This window comes from Botrytis fragariae, assembly GCF_013461495.1.
Source record: "Botrytis fragariae strain BVB16 chromosome Unknown tig00000270, whole genome shotgun sequence".
In the NCBI taxonomy this organism is placed as follows: Eukaryota; Fungi; Ascomycota; class Leotiomycetes; order Helotiales; family Sclerotiniaceae; genus Botrytis; species Botrytis fragariae.
This window is the reverse complement of record NW_023501006.1, coordinates 272,184-291,999: the sequence shown is the minus strand read 5'-3', so window position 1 is coordinate 291,999 and position 19,816 is coordinate 272,184. Positions and strand designations below refer to the sequence as shown.

The 19,816-nt window shown below is 43.3% G+C and overlaps 5 protein-coding genes across 5 annotated transcripts; 2 read left to right on the top strand and 3 right to left on the bottom strand.

Moving 5' to 3' along the window:
• Positions 1–4,083: 4,083 nt before the first annotated feature.
• Positions 4,084–6,403, bottom strand: Bfra_012260 (putative c2h2 transcription factor protein; the record flags this gene model as incomplete). The annotated part of the gene is made up of 4 exons (XM_037342577.1): positions 4,084–4,212; positions 4,268–4,448; positions 4,498–5,670; positions 5,844–6,403. The coding sequence occupies 4 exons, from the start codon at positions 6,401–6,403 to the stop codon at positions 4,084–4,086; spliced, it is 2,043 nt and encodes a 680-aa protein (XP_037187561.1).
• A 2,698-nt stretch (positions 6,404–9,101) lies between these two features.
• Bfra_012259 (uncharacterized protein) lies at positions 9,102–9,742 on the top strand (the record flags this gene model as incomplete). Its single annotated transcript, XM_037342576.1, has 2 exons — positions 9,102–9,212; positions 9,452–9,742. The coding sequence occupies 2 exons, from the start codon at positions 9,102–9,104 to the stop codon at positions 9,740–9,742; spliced, it is 402 nt and encodes a 133-aa protein (XP_037187560.1).
• Positions 9,743–9,856: 114 nt separating this feature from the next.
• On the top strand, positions 9,857–11,213 carry Bfra_012258 (putative mitochondrial hypoxia responsive domain-containing protein). The gene is made up of 3 exons (XM_037342575.1): positions 9,857–10,190; positions 10,250–10,796; positions 10,863–11,213. The coding sequence occupies exons 1-3, from the start codon at positions 10,101–10,103 to the stop codon at positions 11,123–11,125; spliced, it is 900 nt and encodes a 299-aa protein (XP_037187559.1). The 5' UTR covers positions 9,857–10,100; the 3' UTR covers positions 11,126–11,213.
• Positions 11,214–13,675: 2,462 nt separating this feature from the next.
• On the bottom strand, positions 13,676–15,824 carry Bfra_012257 (putative choline dehydrogenase protein; the record flags this gene model as incomplete). Its single annotated transcript, XM_037342574.1, has 3 exons — positions 13,676–15,279; positions 15,346–15,710; positions 15,766–15,824. The coding sequence occupies 3 exons, from the start codon at positions 15,822–15,824 to the stop codon at positions 13,676–13,678; spliced, it is 2,028 nt and encodes a 675-aa protein (XP_037187558.1).
• Positions 15,825–17,003: 1,179 nt separating this feature from the next.
• Bfra_012256 (putative cfem domain-containing protein) lies at positions 17,004–18,725 on the bottom strand (the record flags this gene model as incomplete). Its single annotated transcript, XM_037342573.1, has 9 exons — positions 17,004–17,290; positions 17,341–17,408; positions 17,460–17,472; positions 17,527–17,896; positions 17,947–18,014; positions 18,063–18,099; positions 18,153–18,334; positions 18,401–18,536; positions 18,591–18,725. The coding sequence occupies 9 exons, from the start codon at positions 18,723–18,725 to the stop codon at positions 17,004–17,006; spliced, it is 1,296 nt and encodes a 431-aa protein (XP_037187557.1).
• Positions 18,726–19,816: the final 1,091 nt, after the last annotated feature.

Below are 19,816 nucleotides of genomic sequence, written 5' to 3'. Positions count from 1 at the left end.
AAAAAGCCCTAGAGGCTAGGGCAAACCTAGCTAAAACTTCACTTGTAGGAGGAATAGATCAAGGCTAACCTAACTAACCTTTTCTTCAACATACTTCAATTGACCACTCGCAACAGCTCATTTGCTTACGATTCTGCATGCATGTTCCTTTCAAGCAAGACAAACTACTGTACGCCTTCTACTCGCGTGCGCCAAGTGTCTCAATTTCTTCTGGAAGGTTGCATGGAAGGTCGCATGTCGTGTTAAACATGTGCTCGTTCCTTCGTCTCTTTTGTATATGTACATGTCCTATTAATTTCTTCACACCGCCTCTTTATTTCCATAGCTCCTCATGTACGATTACTCTTACATTTTGGAAGTTGGAACAATATCAATGCATCAGTGCATTAGGATTAGGAACAGGATTCACTCAAGCAAGCTCCATCCAACACTTCTTGCGAGAAATAGCAAGGAAATGCCACGCGAGGAGATACTTCATAATGGATCTACTCCATCACCTACAGGTAAATTGCAGCATGGAAGTTTACCTGTGATGAGCACCAGTAATCTGCAATGCAATGTAATGTAATGTCATGTACGGCGATATATTATATGCACATGCCTGCAGGTGATATAAATCTCGTAACGTAACAAAGATCATTTTGGGATATCCATCGCCAATCTCCAGCCCAAACATTAAAAATTTCAGCATTGCGTAGCCTGCGTAACGGAAATTCATAAACAAACGTCGTAAATTAGCTATAACTTAAGATTTACATGAAATTCATTACCTGCACCAATGCTCCATATTAAGAGATACTTGCCAGGGATGTTAGTCACAAAATCGGGGAGTTCCGCTCTGTGCGCCAGCGGTTCATTACTCAATCCTAACTTTATACACTGGATCTGCTCATTTAGCCTGCCTGGTCGAGCGTGTCTGCTACCGAAAATTCCTGATGCTATTGCCTACCGAAACGCCTTTACCGAAACTAATCGTCTACAACTTCCTCGTTTGGCAGTGGACGGTTCGGGGTTTAGGACTTTTTGATCCAAATCGTGTGGAAAGGAAGTTCGGCTATAACACTCACTAGTTCTTGTGGGCATATAATCAAAATGAACCACAACCGTTGGATTTCCAATCTTAGCTTACGGGACGAGAGGTGAAACGTAAAGTCTAGAATTGTGTCCGGATAGAGAATTATGAAAAAGAAGCGATGCATTTACATTTTGAGTTCATTTTGTGGGAATTTGCCGTCGTTTTTTTGAGGGTATTTCCCGAGACGAAATTTGATTTAGACTCTTTACATGTGTTTTATAAGGATCGTTTCGGGCCGTCCGATGACATCAATTACATAAATGGTCTCGGAAAGCCATCTGTTTTCGAGAGTGCGGCGTGGATTTCCACGTGTGGCTTGGGGTCTACCGAAGTGGCAGTCCAGCACGGTAATGAACCAAGCCTCTGGTGTGACAATTCACGAATGGTGTGTATATTGGATTCAAAGAACTAACGGAGATTGGATGTGCATACGGATCGAGTGGAAGAGAAAGAATAGAAGCGGCGGTGGGTGGACGAATGCTATTCGACACTTTAGTGTTATGTTATAATATTTAAACATCTTTATTAATACGAACGCACAAATGATATTTCACATCCAAGCCGGATTCGCAGTATGTCAACAAGACTGGGTACTTGGATATATCAATAAGATGCCGAATAAAACATTCAATGCAGGGTCCTGCACCACACCAGGGGTTTCCTTTCATCTCTCTCCAACAACTCACTCGTCATCCATTTAGCATCGTTCCCAAAAGAGAAATGCAAACTTACGAGCGGAGTTCAGTATTCCACTCCTCCCCTCTCCTCTCCATCATGGAAGATCTTTCTTCCATGATTTACTGCCACTACCCAGGCATACACATCCCACCTTTATCACCTCAACTACCGCCGCACAGGTTTTGACTTTCCAGCATGGGCCAAACGTTGAACGCTCAAACTCAAAATATCAAGCTCTCTGCCAAAGATCCACTCTTTCATGTATTACTACAAGACCTTGGAAAAGTCAAATAGATTCAATACCCGTCAGATAAATGATGCCACAGCACGGAGCAGATAATGAGCAGGCTTGAACCGCTACACTTGCCATGGCTTGTCTACCTTGTGCTAAGCTCATTGGTGTAGGCACCAGGTACCTACGCCCTTAATTAACACTGCAGCTCAACATCATGATCACCAATCCACTACGCAGCATACTCATTCATGTATCTTGTCGCACAATTTTGTCACCGCTTGAATTCAATCTCCAAATACTTCCAAATTCCCCATCATATCTGCTCTCTGATATACATACGTATGTACGAAGCACGTTACAACGTTGCATTTACATGAATCCGGAGAGGAAATTAGGTTAATCTTCGCCTCAACATCGGCCTCCCTCCCCCTCTTTCCCTCTCCCCTTTCTTATCTATCAACCATTTCACAGACATCGCATCGAAGATGTCCCAACCATCTTATCGTGAACTGCAAGATATCTCATCTCGATCTCCAAAATCACGATCCATCGCTCTCTCAACAAACCAATCTTTCCCGCTCCTATCTGCTCCCAAGAGATCTTCATCCCAAACGTCATTCATTCCACTGCTACCTGCACTATGCATGCTGGGCGCCGGGTATACTATATGTAAGGTGAGGTCATGACATTTTGTTTCTCGTCATGCGTATCTTGAATTGTAGATCTATCATGCCCTCCTCCCCTTGGCCTCCATCCACCTCTCAAGCTCCCTCTATCTACCTCTCTCCTTCGCAACCACACAAACTCAGAAAGTACCAGCTTTGTAGAAAATCCACCGAGTGCCAATGACTAAGCCACACGAGCACACAAGCCTCCTCCTTACTCATGCTCATGCACTACCCCCACATGTTTCACTTCATTCATTCATTTCACCTCATTATTGGATTTTCACGTGGTCTCTATTTACGGGACCGATCAGAACAGGTGGAGGGAAGGGCCTCCCCAGTCTGAAACTAGGGGTCCTCTAACCGTCCTGTACTCCCTGACACCAATTTCCATTTGTGAGACCTAACAGGTACTCCATAGATATTAGCCACAATCATGCACAATGTTGGATCTCTAGAAATCTCGACCATAATCGAATTGAGATACTGTAGATCATGTGCACAAGAAAGGAGCATTTTCCACAAAATCGAGTTACAGCAAAAGAAAGATTCAGTAGATCCAGTAAAATGACATCTTCAATTCCCATACTAATGACCCTATCAAGAGAGAGTAGGGACTTCACAATTTCAAACGCCTCTAGATATTTCAATCCATCCCTTCCATTTTCTCTTCCATCTCGCAAAGCCCAAGCAATCCAACCAGCCATCCGTTAAGTTTTAATTCCCATCCCAAACTGTTTTGCCCAACTCCAAACTCGGTACCAAATGAGATTCGTCTTCATAGCGTCAATGATATATCCAAAATGATATTCAATAATTGACCACTCGGAACCCCTCAAAAAAAAACCCCCCCATACATACATAAAAGTTCGAATCCTACCAATCTATTGAAGCGACTTATACCCCCATTCTTCGCTATTAATGAACAACGCCTTCGTTTTTCTCTCACAGAATAACTGTAAGAAAGGCAGAGAAAACAGCAAACAAAAAGAAAACGGTGCAATTTTTGTTTTGAAAAACATGAAAAAGGAAAATGAGTATTAGGCTCGTGTAATATACGGAAAGAAGTAATAGACGAATGCAAGATTCAGCCAATGACTGATCAGCCGCCCTTCTGCTGATTTTGCTAAAGTTCCAAAGGACAACGAATATATATTTGCGTTTGTGAAGCTACGTCACCGTCGCCTGAAAGCCATCGTTTGAGTCCCTCGTACCAATTCAATCTATGTCGGGGTATAATCTCTATACTCATCTGTATGATTCAGAACTCCGCCCAATGCAATCGTTTTGTTTTGGAAACGCCTGTGAGAATTTGAAAAAAGGACCTTGGGAAATTCGTTACTCGTGAGGTGGTAATTACCGGGATCGAAATCGAAATAAATCGAGTGGCTTATTTCGGAAAATCGTCGGGAGTTCGAGTAGAGGATAGATCACATCATGCCTTCTTCACCAATACCTGGCAAGCCTCCCATGGGGACTCCAAGACCTGCCAATCCAGCAGCAGCCAAGTGGTTGTTTAATTTGAGCTCGGGGTCGCAGGGAGTGGAATGTTGTTTGTGCTAAATTTTTATTAGACGATAAATTTTCTGATTCTGAAGAATTGACAATACTCACATATTTGAGACCATTCAAGTTCTTATATCTCTTGCCACAATAATCACACTTGTAAGGCTTCTCTCTTTCCATACCTTCATTGCCCGAATAGGGAATAGAAGTTTCTGGGTTGACAATCGAGAATGTGCCATCACCGTTTTCGTGCAACTGTTGAGTTTGATGACCGTGCGTCTTGTGATACCTGAACAAAATTAGTATAAATCTATATCGCACAGGGTAACAATGCTTACTTGAGACCATTTTGATTCTTGTAAGCCTTTTCACATCCGATGACGGGGCACCTAAATGGTTTGTGCTCTTCTCCCATCATCATTCCTGTAGGATCTCCCATTCCATTCATGCTTGCCATCAATTGTTGTTGTTGGTATGCTCTCATTAAATCAGTGTTGCTTGCAAATTGTCCTTGGCCAAGCCCAAATTGAGCAAATTGTTGTTGGAGGGCTCTTTGGTTATTGAAGCCACCGCCATTAGGACTATAGAGACGCTTGGCGGGTTCATCGATACAAAGATCCAAGCCCAAATCATGTCCGCCGAAATTGAAAGGGAAATTCATGTTATTCATATTCATATTTCTATTCCCCATATTCATATTCATAGGCATGCTTGTAAAGTCTCCATCCATTTCCGATGGGGTACCGGGAGCCGAGGTATCTGGTGAAAATGTCTGTGATTGCTGCATGGGTTGTGCTGTCAAAGTAGGGGTATTAACAGAAGAAACAGTCGGGTTATTTTGGAATCCAAAAGAGGAAGTTGCGGGAGTCGGTGGTTGGGATGCTCGGAGACCAGAGTGTTGCATGGTGGAGTTAAGATTAACGGTGGGTCTTGGTTGTTGGCCGAACATAGACTGTTGTGCTGCTTGCACAGGCTGATGATTATGTGAAGATTGAACCGGTGTATCCGGAGTAGAATCCATAGGCCCGATAGCATCGTCCATTTCCATATCTTCAACTCCATCCATCTCATCAGTAGCACCTTGATTAGTCTTTTGTATAGGAGTAGCTGGTTGTGAGCGTTGCTGTTGTCGCATCAATTGAATACCTCCTACACTGGCACCAGCTTGTGGCATCTGTAAGCCCGAAAGCCGAGGCTGTTGTGACGGCTGGGTTTGTTGCTGCTGAACATGATGTTGTGCGGCGGATGTATTTTGTGCTGCAATACCTGCTCTACCGTTGGGTGTTGAGTTTTCCCGAGCTCGTACAATGGATGAATTATTGCGAAGGGATGCTGGGGTCTGTTGCGCATGACACTCTTCGTAATGTTGCAAAAGGTCATGTAGTGTTGGTAATGTATTGCCACAACAGCTGAAATCTTTCATAAAGTTGGCTTCGAGCTTAGGAAGATATGAAGAAGAATGATATGAAGGTGATTGATATGGAAATGGGGAGGTGCCGGCCATGATAATACTAAATCAAAAATTGTCAGTGTCATGAAAATGGAAATCGTGTGCCCCGCACTTGCTAGGGAAGATGGAACATTTTCGTTTGGCAATTGCGATGAATGAAGAATCTAATTCTATGAATCACGAAATAATTGAACCTGTATAGTGGCAAAGGGAAGAAGATTAGATTGAACTCACTCATCTCGAATCCAACTTCCAACAGATACGCCTCCCCAGCTCATGCCTCCAACGAGGCTACCCGCCAAACTTTCGCGACGGGGACGATCATTAATTCTATTTGGATTGTGCATAGATATGGGTTTTGCAGCAGCAAATGATTCTTGTCTCGATCGACCCATGTTATCGTCGAATCCTGTACCGGTAGTCATGATTCTGGCGGACGTTTGTGAATCCGGGTCGAGATAATTGGAATTATTTTTGTTGCCTTGAGATGACGGAGATGACGATGTATTTCTTGTGGGCGTGGCAATATTTATGGGTGAAGAGGTTGTCGTCATGTTAGATTTCAAATGGTAGTTATAATCGCAATCCTCTGGAGTCGTAGGGAATGAAGCAGTGTTGTTTGAATCTGGAGAAGAATGTGAAGATTCTTGTGCTTGTATATGTAATGTAGAAGAGTTGGAGTTGCCTTCGTACTTGAATTTATTAGTAGCAGTCGAATCGATAAGTATCGAGTCCGTGTGGGTTTCTTCGCATGAGGCGGCGTGGGATTGTTTGAACCAATGAGAAAGAGGCATATAGATATTAAAAATGGGTCTGATCTCCGCTACTAGGATTATCTAATTAGCGTCTAATGGAAAAATTGTGGAAAGTAAGTAAAACTAAGAAAGCCACTAAAGCACATTTAACAGTAATGAAGTCTTGTCCTTGGTGCGGACGGTGCATGCCACTTGTGCCAGGACTGACTGGGAACAAACAACAAGAGGGTCGGACGAGGGGGCAGGGTGGATTAAGTGGAGAGGAAAGTTGGGAAGGGAAGAGAGATGGGATGTGGGCTGTCGGAGGAAACATGGGTTACAAAATGTACTTGGTTCCATTCATGTAAAGAAGGCCTCTTGAGCATGTACTAGGTACCAATACGTACAAGTTGAGAAACCAAATATGACCCGGCAATTTTGGGTCGAAAACAACCTACCTAATTGGGTTTTAGTTGAATTCTACCTAGTAGTTCTCATGAACTCGTCTACCGTCTACCTTGGCCGTTGATAGACGAATTGACAAATAGAATAGATGTGCAGCAGGTTGGTACAGTAGGCGAACGTACTCTGTGGAAGAAGGCCGATATGAATAGTGAGTGCGCTTGTGTCAGCTAGTTAGGCACTCGTATGAACTAAAATTGGGTGAGGTCGTGTAGTCGTAACCAGAAGTGTAAGAGGTTTTCGTTTGCCAGAAAGCGAATCGAACGTTGCAAGGTGTATTCAATGGAGGGGAGTAAGCAAGTATGTCACTTCTGATACTTTGGTTTCCGTTGGGACCAATATTTACAAGACGTTCTGGTCCGTATGGAGTGGTAGCGAACAATTTGAAGCCGGGGTTGAACTTGACACACACCAAATAAAGGAGGGTTGTATCGTGGCGCGAATAGTGAATAGGATGTGGAAAAATACACGGTAATTGATGGAGAACTTCGATTATTTTCGCTGCAGGCAAGGGAGTAGCATAGATCAATACGATTAGTGCATGTGAAAGTAAGTACCGTTGATAAAATAATGTAATGTACGTTTTCCCATGGGGGTCCATGGACTGTATTTAACTACTTCTCAACTGGAGGTGGTCACCGTCTGAAATCAGGGTAGTGAACATTGCAGGAGGGTTCAAGCTTGTTACTAGAATTATGAAATTAAAGTTTGAAGTGATGGATGTTTCGTTCGGATTATCAAAGACCGGGTGGTTGGCTTGTGGTCAATGAGTGGTCAAGCATTTTGTCAAAATGTTTACAAGGCTCAAGGCTCCAAGGTCTCTCTAATGGGTTCAGTCCCAACGCTTTGGATGAGATGCGAAGAGGGCTCCGCAGTTAATCTTTCTAGAAGCTTGAAGGATTCTATCATTGATGATGTGTATCTTTAGATGTGGAGATGTATCGACCTTATTTGTGACCTGCTTGATGTATGAGACCAAATTGAACATATCTTTCCTTTGCAGTCTACATCATGCTTCGGATGTGTTTACTATACTACCGGAATCCTTTAACATGATAGATCATATGATAGATGTACGGTGAGATGAAACCCAAACAGCTCTCCTTTTTCTCGTTCGCCAAATCCAAGCGGTGAGCCCCGCCAAATCTGCCGACGTTGTGCGGCGACAGTTCCGTACGAACGGAACATGACGATTCAGAGAAGCGACAGTGTGCTGGATTCGAAGGAAAGATCTCGACCTTGGAAAGATTAATATAGAAGATTCTATACTTCCTTCCCTTCCCTGAGACGTCTCGTTAATGGATCTTGACAGATCTCTCTACCACAGTGGCTCATTTAAATTACCCTTGAGTCGTGCAACCTCGGTTCCCGATGGAGATGGGGTTTAGAACGTCAAGTAGTTGTTTGAAAACTGTCAATCATTACTGAGTATCGTGATCAATCCAAGAGCGTTAAATGTTTCAATGTGGACATACCACAAGCTATGGATCCGTGTAGCTCACTCTTGCTCATTTCGATGTCATGGCGACTATCATTCGCCAGGAAATCGTTATGTCAATTAGTTCCGAGGCAATATTTAATATATGCAGCTTGATAACTCGAATTATTACCCGTACGGAGTAGAGCATCTAATGATTAATTCAAGAGGCAAAAACCCTGTCATCCGAATAAGTTGTGGACGTGTTCGACGTACGAAGTTGTGGATTGTATATTACAGCCATGATCCTAACTGCTTGTACACGAATCGTATCCATTGCTAGAGCAGACTGTAACGCCAAACGCCTAGAGTTCGGCAGGTAAAGTTATGAACGGCAAGCGGTCAAAAGTTTCATCCGCAAGAAGACATCAAGATTCAATGTACAGAGTGTGCCTCTGGATCCATGATGTCAGAGAGCAAACTCAATATCTTTCTCTGTATCCTTTACGCCAATCAGTATCTGTATCCGATTGACAGGACGGGAAGACAGCAAGTAGTCGTAAGATGCGGGGGTTAAATCCAATCCCGATCCGACTTATTTCTCTATTGAGAGATCTATCATTATCATTATTTGACAGCTTGGACGAAGGTTAAGATTATCGGCTTTACTAGATTGACATTTTAGATTTGATTAGGAGGCTGACTCGCAAGTCCCTACCTCTTACACATCGTATCGTACGTACGCCAATTGTACCACGTGATGATCGTCCTTGGTATCGATAGCTGGGCTGAAATGGTTTAAATGGATGGTTTAAGGAATGCTCTAATGGAGGGGTAGAAGAGGTTGAAGAAGTTTAAAGATAGATAAAGTCCAAGCTAATGCCAAAGCCAAAGCCAAACGCCGAACTTTATGTTCGTAATTATCGGGGCAAAACGTCCGCTGCTGCACATCTCATGGGAACGAGGATCTTGGAAAATACAGACAGACATGTGTGTTCAATGGCCAATGATCAATCCGCTCTACTACTCAGTCTCCTTTCATGGTTCACGTCTAGGTACAGTAAGTAGGTTGGATCGGATCTGCATGGAAACGCTTCTCGTCTTTCTTGCCTTCTCACAAGTGCATCTATCCATTCGATCATCCGTGTTGCATCATGACTGATATTGTATATACATATCTATCATTCCATTCCATTCCAGCATCAAACTCAAACTCAAATCCAAATCAGGGTATTTTGTTTGCACGTGATGAGAAAGGGAATTATCTCGGGAATCGTGATTCGGGATCCCATCACATCAGGTTAACTTACGATGTAAAAATTTACATCATCATTCTGGAATTATTTGGCTGCAAGGAGCTTACAAACTGCCAAACCGCATCATGCCACCATTTCCGAATATCAAAATTCTCGGGCTTTGAAAATGGAAAATGGTATAAGAAAGCTAATCAATATACCAGAGGTACCTACCTCGTATATAAAAGAAGAAGAAGAAGAAGAATCAATTCCTTTGTGAAATAATAAATCAATATCAACATCAATATCATTTAACATTTTCTCGGGATTTGATTCTAACCCCCCTCCCCACTTCTTTAAAGAAAGACTTTTGAACGACATCATCGACTGACAGCTTATTAACGACCCATTTTCACGAAAACCAAACGTACGATCGATTCAAAAGTACAACAAAACACCAACAACTGCAAATACAAAACCAAAAGCAAGCAGTACAATCAAGAAGAACGATTAATCTACTTTTCCAAAGCTTCTTGCAAGAATCAATCTCCATATTACCCCTCAATTCGATCTTCAACCTACAGGCAAACAGCTTGCCACACAAGAATTTCTTCAAACCCGCCAAACCCACTATAGATAAAATATGAAGATTCTTACCAAGGAAGAAGAGGCTGAGCACTACAATGCTACTTTAAAGGGTGGTATTACAGGAGGTTTCCTTGGTCTCGCAATGGTACATATTTCATCGCATTCTCAATATCTCACTCAGATAAAACTGACCGAATCTCTCAGGGTGGCGCCGCACTCTACGTGGCCAACAGACGATTCCACACCATCCGCAGTCTCACCATTCCCATGAAAAGTTTCCTCGTCACATCATCCGGTACTTTCGCCGCCATCATCAGCGCGGATCGCGCATCTCGCTCATACGAATGGAATCGCGACCCCTCGCGAAATTACAAGGACAAATCGACGCTCCTTCTCGAACAAGAAAAGGCCAATGAAACTACTGCGCAGCGCCTCAAGGCATGGGGAAAAGAAAACCGATACTCAATCGTTACCGCATCATGGGTGGCCAGTATGGGAATCGCCTTTGGGATGGTCTCCAAAAATAAATATTTGACTGGAGCCCAGAAGTTGGTACAAGCAAGAGTTTATGCGCAAGGGTTGACATTGGCTGTATTGGTTGCATCAGCGGCATTCGAGATGGGAGATGCTAAGAAGGGAACAGGAAGATGGGAAACGGTTACGGTGTTGGATCCAAACGATCCGGAACATAAACATTTGATCCAGAAGAAGATTCACCACGAAGCTTATGAAGGAGAAGATTTATGGCGTGGTATGTTGCAATCATTTTCACTGTGCTTTGGCCAAAATCTGAATTCATACTAATCGATATACATAGATATGGTAGAAGCTGAAGAGCGCCGCATTAATGAACGCAAGAGAGCAGCAGAAGAAAGAAACCACTCCCCGGGCAAAACATCCTCGGGTAAAGAAAACAAAGATAAAATCTCTAGGGAGATGAAGAGTGCTGGAAAGGTAGCATTCGCAGATGCCAAGGAGAGAGAAGAGAAGAACCAGGCCGAGCAAGCTGAAAAGGAAGCGGATGCAAAAAACGAGTCCGCACAGTCTGAACCAAAAGTGAATGGTAGAAATAAGATCTAAAAATGGAGTATTTGGCTACTCAATCTTTCTGGTGTTTTGTATGGGCATTGGATGGCGCGCTGAGTGATTTCTGGATGATAGATGGGGGAATCAAAAAAGGGGGGTGTTTGGAGAAGGGGTCGAGTAATTTTGTATATACTCCGGTTCTTGTATCATTAGAATGACAAACAAACATGTCTCTAGTAACTTCTGTCCATTTTTCGACTTGCATTTTTGTGGTATATGGTATATTCAAGATTATCCTCGCTATTCGGCAAGCGCCAATCAAACAAATCGAATTGCTCAGTTGACGAAAATAGGAACTGAAGACTCCATCGCCCATTGGTTGGGATGGCGAGTGTGTCGTAGCATCCGATTTGCAGTGATGGAAAAGCCACGAATGACGAGTTTCTCGTAGCATATCTTCCGACCAATAAACGCACTAGGTAAACCCCCTCATATACAATACATTAACTTCAGCTATCGTCTGATGTTGTGGAGAAAATACAAAAGCCGTCCCTTCTTTTCTTCTTATAGCGGTAAATTGGTCAGTGTGGAGATGTACTGGTATATACAGGTATGGATGGGTTTACGGGATATGAATGGTAATGTGTTTAATGTTTGGATGGTAGGTTTAGGAGTATAGTATGAGAGGGTGGGAAAGAACGAGGGGGGGAGTAGCTTGGGTTGATCTACTTGTTTGATGGTTTGAGTTGCTATAGAGAGAGGAGCTGGGTGATAAGAGGATTTTTTTGGTGGATTGGAAAGCGGGAGGGAATTCGAGGCTTTGTTTCCATGCCTGATTCTTTTGTTCACTTTGCTCATTTCATGTCGTGTTCGAGAATGTGAGATCTTTCGTGATTGTCTGAGTAGTCAAGGTACTGAACTGAGTGTTATTGTTTTGGATAGTGATAGGTGGGAATGAATGGTAGGGGACTGCGGAAGTCTGAAATATAGACCGTCGATATTTTGTTTGGAGTATTGAGTTGAGTCGAGTTCGGATACGATAGTTTGAGTGTGTATGCCCAAGATACTATAACTTGAGAAGCTGTAGTGGCATAGTTCATTGCGAATGGGGAGACTACAGAGCTAGTTAGACTTTCTCGTGACTTGTTTAGGGGTTGATGTGGATTTGGGGCTCGATAATCGAAGAGGTTCAAATACGAATCTCACCCTGAGGTTACGTTTCAGATATCGAGAGTTTGCGTTGTATCTGCTGTCGATCAGATTATTCCGGATCTTAGAATGATTTGTATGGCTTGAGAGAAGAGTCAGCTCCGTATGATATACCAGTGCAAGTCTTGGAAATGTGTTGTGGGATACGAACGTCTAACATTACCATCTATATCCTAAATCTAAGGTGTCCGGTTTCTTTTGTTCAAGAATAATGCGTATACGGCGTTCCATACACATATCCAACTGTCGGTCGGTCGCTCTTATCCGTTTGAACTCTCAGCTTTTCGACAAGCATTTACCCCATATTATTGGTAGGCTCTTGTGGATATAGAATCTTCAATAGATCAGTGGTATCTTCTCTTGTTTTGCCATATGTGCAAGATGAAAGCTGTGGCCATCCAGAAACCAGGCAAAATAAAGGGTTTTAGTGTTGATGAGCTTCAATTCCAACTAGATCACCTTTGGGTGAAAAATATGGCATTGGTCTTGAGCCCAAGTACTACCTGATCACAAGACTAAAATTAGGTGGGTTTTGCTAATACCCATAGCTAATTGGAGGCACATTGAGTTACTAAGTCAGGCTGATTGTGTTGTTGATATGTCTTCTCTCTAACGCTTCTTGCATTTTGCGCGATGCTTTGATATCCCACAAAGGGTGCGATTACTCAGCCATTGTTGAAGCAGTAGGCAAGACTTGCAATAGCAACATCTGGATCGGAGATAAAGTACATGGCTTATGTTATGGTGGTAAAAATGTATGTCCTCTAAAAAAGATAGGAATATCCTCTCCAAGAGACCTCAGAGCAACCTCGCAGATGGAGCTTTCACGGAGTTTTACGACCAGAAACACGATCTATGTTTGCGGGCTCCGGAGAATCTCAGCTGTGAACAAGCAGCAGCCCTTGGTGTTGAAATCATTGGCACTGGGCAATACATCTACCAATCACTTGGGTTCTCATTGGAATTTTGGATATCGAATATTATTATTCGGGCTATCAGTATGTAGCTACAACAAGGGGTCGTGGCAGACTTCGTCTTAGTACTTTAGCTGAAGTATTGCTCTGTTTTAATTTTGTAGGGAGTAGTAGGTTTGCATGAAGTCATGCAAAGAGCTTGCTCGGAGGCCCAGCACTTTCTTAGAAACACGTGAATGAATACTTTTAACCACAAAGACTTCATACATGTGCAATGATATTTATATATGAAGCCTTCGAGCAGGTTTTCCCAAGAACTCAGAGGTCAATTCAAGATCAATCCATATTATGAAGAAAGCGTCAAAAATGAGAAGATATGTGCGTTTTATTTCTATATACAGTGGTTCCACTACAATCTTTTCAAATTACAAAATTATACATTACTATCAAAATACACCCTTATTTTTGCTTGAGTATCATCTCAAGAGCTAGCTTCGGCAAGGATTACATCCGCAGCCTTCTCACTGATCATGTAGATGGATAGTGCAATGTACATGCCCGGAATCTTTGGGAAGACACTGGCATCAACAACTCTCAATCCATCGACACCTCTGACCTTGAAGTTGGTATCCAAGACTGCCATTTCATCATCATCAGCCCCAATAGGACAAGAACACGATGCATGATGTCCCCAAGCCTCATCGAGCGCAAATTGCTTAAGATCTTCCTCAGAAGTAATGCTCTCATCTGGCCAAATACGGGTGAAGGAGCCATCGAGCGGAATGAGGTTCTCGAACGCTTCGATTCCGAATTTCATTCCCTCGTAAACAGCTTGGAGATCTTCGTCACCACCAACACCGGTCTCGAAATAGTTGAATACGATTTCGGGGGTATCACGGGGATCGGCGGATCTCAAATTAACGGTTCCAGCATTGTTGCGCGAGTGCGCTTTGAGGGTCAACCAAGTCCAGATGTTGCGCTTTGCGAGTGCGTGTACGGAGTAGCCGGGGAAGTATCCATTGAAGTAAGCGGGAACACCTCCGAGGTAGAGATCTTGGACTCCATCTGCAACGGAGGAATGTTTAGGGTATGCGATAGCGATACCGTTGGTAGAGTATCCACCCTTGAGCAAAGGAAGAGTCTCCCATTGTTCGAGACAGGGATCAGTACCATTGAGGAAAGTACATTCTTTGAGTAGGGAGAAGTCGGATGTGGAGTTTCCGACAATACCAACTTCGTAACGATCTTGCATGTTGGTGCCTACACCGGGTAAATCAACAATAACTGGGATACCAAACTTCTCGAGCTCAGCCTTGGGACCAACACCGGATAATTTGAGAATTTGGGGTGTGTTGAATGTACCACCTGAGACGATCACTTCTTTGGTAGCGGTGACACTTCCGTAGGTGCCTTCGGAATCGTCTACATTTTTGCTTCGTGGATCAGCGCGATAGAGAGATTTTCCAACGATGAATTCGACTCCGGTGGCTCTTGGTGTAGCGGCAGTAGTGTTGAATTGGACCTTGGTAACAAGAGTGTTGAGTTGCACGTCTAACTTGTATTTCTTGGATCCATCCGAGTTAGTAGCATTTGCAACGCTCCAGACAAAGTCTCGAGGAGAAGAACGAGAGTATTCCGGGAACTTCATAGCGAGAGGAACCTGGTACAAAGCATCGACCTGATCACGATTTGGAGAATCATTGTTGATATCCAGGGCGAGAACCTCAGCCAACCCAGTGACTGTGGTGATCAAGCCTCCAAGAAGACCCTTGCCCATAGTCGTAGCTGCGGCAATGACGAGCGAAAGAACCTTTTGATCTTGAACAATAAGTTCTGGGTTGGTAACTTCGGTCTGCAACCAGCCGTCGAAACCATGACCTGTGACATCTGCGCTGAGGTAGTGGCATGATTCGAGCTTTTTGTAGTATTCGCGCATCTTTGCTGGAGCCCAGGAATCATCGCCGGTTACGTTTTGGATGTATTGCCAGTCGGTTTCTTGGGGCAGGATGGTGATCAAAGCATTGTGCTCAGCACATCCACCAAGAGTTCCCGTTCTTGGGTAAAGAATTCCCAAAGGAGTTGCGCCTAGAATATTGATTAGCAAGATCCAGAAAACCCCGACTTAAAGTCGACAAGAGGAAACCGAATTACCTTCAGGAGGATCAAGACCAACATAGAAGTCTCCGTCAGCCGTCTGGTACGTCATCTTTGAGTCTCTTGCTTGTCTGGTCTCATTTGCGTAATGTTGAACAAAGAAATCCCATCGAATTGGATCGTACTCTGAAGCCAAAACATGCAATGCAGGGACTTGCATCTCAATATCATCTCCATGGTCCTCTCCAGCATCAATAAGCAAGACTGAGTGGCCTGCTAGAGCAAGTCTGGCGGCCAGAGGAGCACCTCCCGGCCCACTTCCTACTACAACATACTCATAGGGATCAAGAGTAATGTTCGCGGAACTCGATGTGGCGTTCGCGGTACGTTGGTGAAGATGTTGATGTGTATGTTGAGACTTGCTACAAACGTGTTAGTCAGCTGCAAGAGTATACTTATGGAGGTTCCGGCACTTACAATGCAGAAGCCGTGAGACTGAAAAGAGCGACAAGGCTCAGAGATCTTTTGGGAAACATGGTACTTCCAAATGATCAAATGGAACCAAAGAAAACAAAGACAATTGCCAAGGAATGAAGGAGTGACTGTGTGTGTGAGGAGGGATTGTCCACGATGCTGAGTTGAACTTTATATATTGTCGAAGCCCTCCACTGGACCACTTCTAATGGAACTGTATTCGCAATCTCTCACTCTTTACTGTCCGTGATCGTTAATACAATCCCCTGAAGGGATCGCAACGTAAGGGGAGGTGTGAAGATCATTACCAGGTGTCTAGATGGTGGAATACACAGCGTGTACTCGCGACACCTTTACCCAGCAGTCGTGATGTTCATGAGGAATTCCCAATACGATTTTGGTAATGAAATTCAAAAGTGGAGAAAGACATAGGGATAAAGCGTACACTTTCCCAAACCGATAGAGATCTAAAATTTGCATACGAGATGCTTGTCTTTCCCTCTCAAAACGTTTCTAGAAGTACATTTTCCCTGAAAATTTAGTTGCTACGCCCCGCAAAAGCTTAATCAGAGCTTGCATGGGACCCCAGACTTTCAATTTTCGACCTCAATGGTTAGAGTAATGATGTGCTACTTCATTTTGGATGTAAACGCGAATTATAGCCGTAATTACTAAAAGTCCCTTTTTGGCAAAATATCTGGCAATCGCTGCAGATCTTCCTCTTTGACAGCTCAACGGTTGTCAAAGCTTCTCTCTAGGGGTCGAGAATAGGTCTACAGAGTAAGCGAATTCTGCTAACGCAGGGGGGGGTTAGTGTCGGGATACAAGTGTGATGTGATGTCAGATTTAGCGGTGTGGTGCACATTAGTACCTTGATGGAAATAGATTGGCAAATCAAATATGAATATATGTAGGACCTCAGCAATGGTAAGGCTCGTCTGCAAAGAAGGTTTGGCCAAGACTGTCTATTTAAAACGACGAAAAAAATTCCAGCCTCAATTGAAGAGATTTAAAATATTGAGATACTGTTGACAAATCAGATCTCGTGCTGTGGGATATAATTAGATATTTACATTACGTGTAGGTCCTTCGGGGAGTCTCAGACCCAGTTCAAACGCTTGTGAATTAAAACAAATTTTGAAGGAAAACAATTCTGGAATATTTATCTCATAATGCACGCCGGCGTTTCATAAATAAACTCCCCAACCCTCTCTAATAAAATAGCCATCAATGGGATGCCTTCAGACAGCGTTGCAATGAGAACTGGTCAAAAACTTTGTGCTCGAGGCATCGACATCGTCAAGTGGAATGAAGTCACCCTTCTCGTTCCTCTTCGGCGCTGAAGCTTTAGAGCTCATGAATGATCTCTTGCCAGTTGTCCCCGCAGTTCTTTGAGTGCTGACTGCAGCAGTTGTCTGTAATTTCGGCATTATCAGATTCAGCAGAGGTCGTAATGCTGGCAAGCACCCGCAGAATATGCCAACATGCATTTCGAGAGTACTCCAATATGCCGCTGGACTGTAGTCCCCTAAACCATTATTCAGTAAAGATAATTCAGAAAATTAGTGTTGAACTTACAGGTTATGTTTGTTGTGCTGGCGAATTGAATGAGCGCATGAAGTCGTATGATGCTTACTGCAGTAACGCTGTACATAATTAGCAAACAAGAAATACAGAATAATTGAAGGAAGTCCTACAATAGTCCTAGAGCTTAGGGGGTCTGTTAGCAAGATTCTACGCATTGAGAGGCAGATTAAAACTTACAGAACATAAACATAATAGTTATTTTTTTGGTTGGAGACATGACCAATTTGGAAAGTTTGTTCAGTGGCAGGCCAATAACTATAACATCCAAAACAATGTTGAGAATAGAACTCAGCCATCCTTGGAGATTGATGTTGTTACAAGTTCCAGTGTGCAAGCCATCCCATTGATGCCATCCATAGCTAACCGGCCAGCATTGGAAGATTGTTGCTATCACAAAGCTAACACCATAGGCAACAGAAAGTCCGAGTGTGCCCCAAACATAATAGATGAATGGCTTCTCGCGAAATACGCGAAGGAAAAGAAGGCAGAATGTAACTTTGGTCATGGCCATTGCGGCAAGATAGAAACATTCGCCAAGAACATAATACTAATTCACGTCAGCTCTTAGCCGATGACTTCAGGATCAAGTGTACAAACAAATAAAACATTTGTGATCTCATCAGCTGTCAATGTCCACATATCTTTTCCGAGACCATTGTTGGCCACTGTGATTTGTATTAGTATGATAACTTGAGCTCATGAATGTTACTTACAGATGACAGAGAAAACAGTTGGAGGAGTTGCCAAAGCCTAGTTTACATTAGCTGAGGTCGCACGTTTTAGGTTGAAAGCTGTCGACTGACCACAACAGCACACATTGCCCAGTCATCCATACCCCATTGCCTCACTTTCAGAGCGGTAGCCAGCAACCGTCCAAAGAAGGCTAGCAAGGCAACACATCCTCCAATAACACCAATATACTCGCCATCCTTCCTCCTATCTCGCACCGGTGCGCTACACATGGTCTCGGTAACATTTTTGGTAGCTTTAAAAAGGTTAGAGACAGCTCAGTGCAGGGGTTTTCTTCATTATTCCAACAGATCTAACTTACTTAAAAGTTCAAAAACAGTACAGCTTTGCATCGCGCAGAGTGTGATACTCTCTTGTAACTCAGCATTTGTGCAAAGACATATGATATCTGTCGCATCACATCCAGACGTAGGAATAGCTTGTGCCATACATTTTAGCTAGAGGCAGCCGTCAGAGGAGCCAGCAAGAACAGGATACTCAATGAAACTTACCGAGCAAGTCGGATATGATGCTTGGGCGGCCGCTAAAAGAGAGGCGGACGAACCCCTGGGGTTTAACGAGGACTGTGCTGTGCAAACCATGGTCAAACTGGCCATGACAGCCATGAAATTGAGGGACAACTTCATGTTGACTCCTTAGTGCCTTTAGTTCGTATGAATATTAACGATAGTATTAACGATAGTAAAGTACGAAATGAAAAGAAGGAATTCAAAAAGTCAAACAAAACTACAACGAACGCTATCGTAAACTTGGGAGAATCTGATCATGTATAAGTGCGTGTACTATAACCCTGCGAATATTAAACAGTATGCCATGCTCCAACAACCTTGAAGCTAGAATTTGCCAGCAAAGTGGAACGAATACTGATGTCAAAGTTTGTCGTTGATCGGCCCCATAATTTATTCTGCTTCTAGTCAACGGTCGTGGCCGACATATCCCTTGCCTGTCAGAATCCCCAACATGGTAAGGGAGTGAGTGGGTTTTGGATAACTGTATCCGTAGTCTCGTGTCAACCCCTTGAGAAGATTCTATCCATGTTTCTTGGCAAGATACTTTCTTGGGAACTTTACCAATCAAGCAAGTATAGTGCTCATCCAGTCAGCGAAGAGCAGGCATTTGACCCAACAGTGGTGCGGCATATTTCAAGAAGCTTGAACCACCCTACTCCATAGACGATTGTCTATCACAATCGGGGACGTCGAATTGCGACAGAACATTACGAAACATTCGAGCTATCGAAGCGTTCTAATGGGTCCGTACTTCGTGGTGTATCAATAAATTCTCCGAAATTCAAATAGAGGAACGGAAAACATTTGGGAAAATGGTTCTTTCTTTCCATCGTACCATGATCTACCAATATAGACTTTAGACTTTCGGTCAAACTTAGGTATGCTTCCAATTGGCATCGACATGGTTGGGCTGCTTTGACCGTTAGATTTTCATCAACATCATACAATCTGGGACTGAACTCGGCTTTTGAGAGAATGGATGTTAAAAGTTTTCCCGGGGTTTGTGCCATGCTCATTGCTCAGCCATGTTTGTGGAAGCACAAGCCTTAGAGAGGTTGATGCTAGACAAGGTAGGTATTGTCCAATCGCTTACTGAAGTTGCGTAGGGGTGAGTAGGAGGTAGGGAGTAGATAAATTTTCCTACGGCTATCAGCTGCCGTACGTTGGTTGTTGAGATTGAAGTGTATCAGTATTTTACTAAACGTGTG

Bases quoted from the DNA above. Each gene is read 5' to 3' on its own strand.
- Bfra_012258 (XM_037342575.1), top strand. From the start codon at position 10,101: ATGAAGATTCTTACCAAGGAAGAAGAGGCTGAGCACTACAATGCTACT. The intron at 10,191-10,249 runs GTACATATTTCA...CGAATCTCTCAG, and splicing joins GTTTCCTTGGTCTCGCAATG to GGTGGCGCCGCACTCTACGT. The intron at 10,797-10,862 runs GTATGTTGCAAT...CGATATACATAG, and splicing joins AGGAGAAGATTTATGGCGTG to ATATGGTAGAAGCTGAAGAG.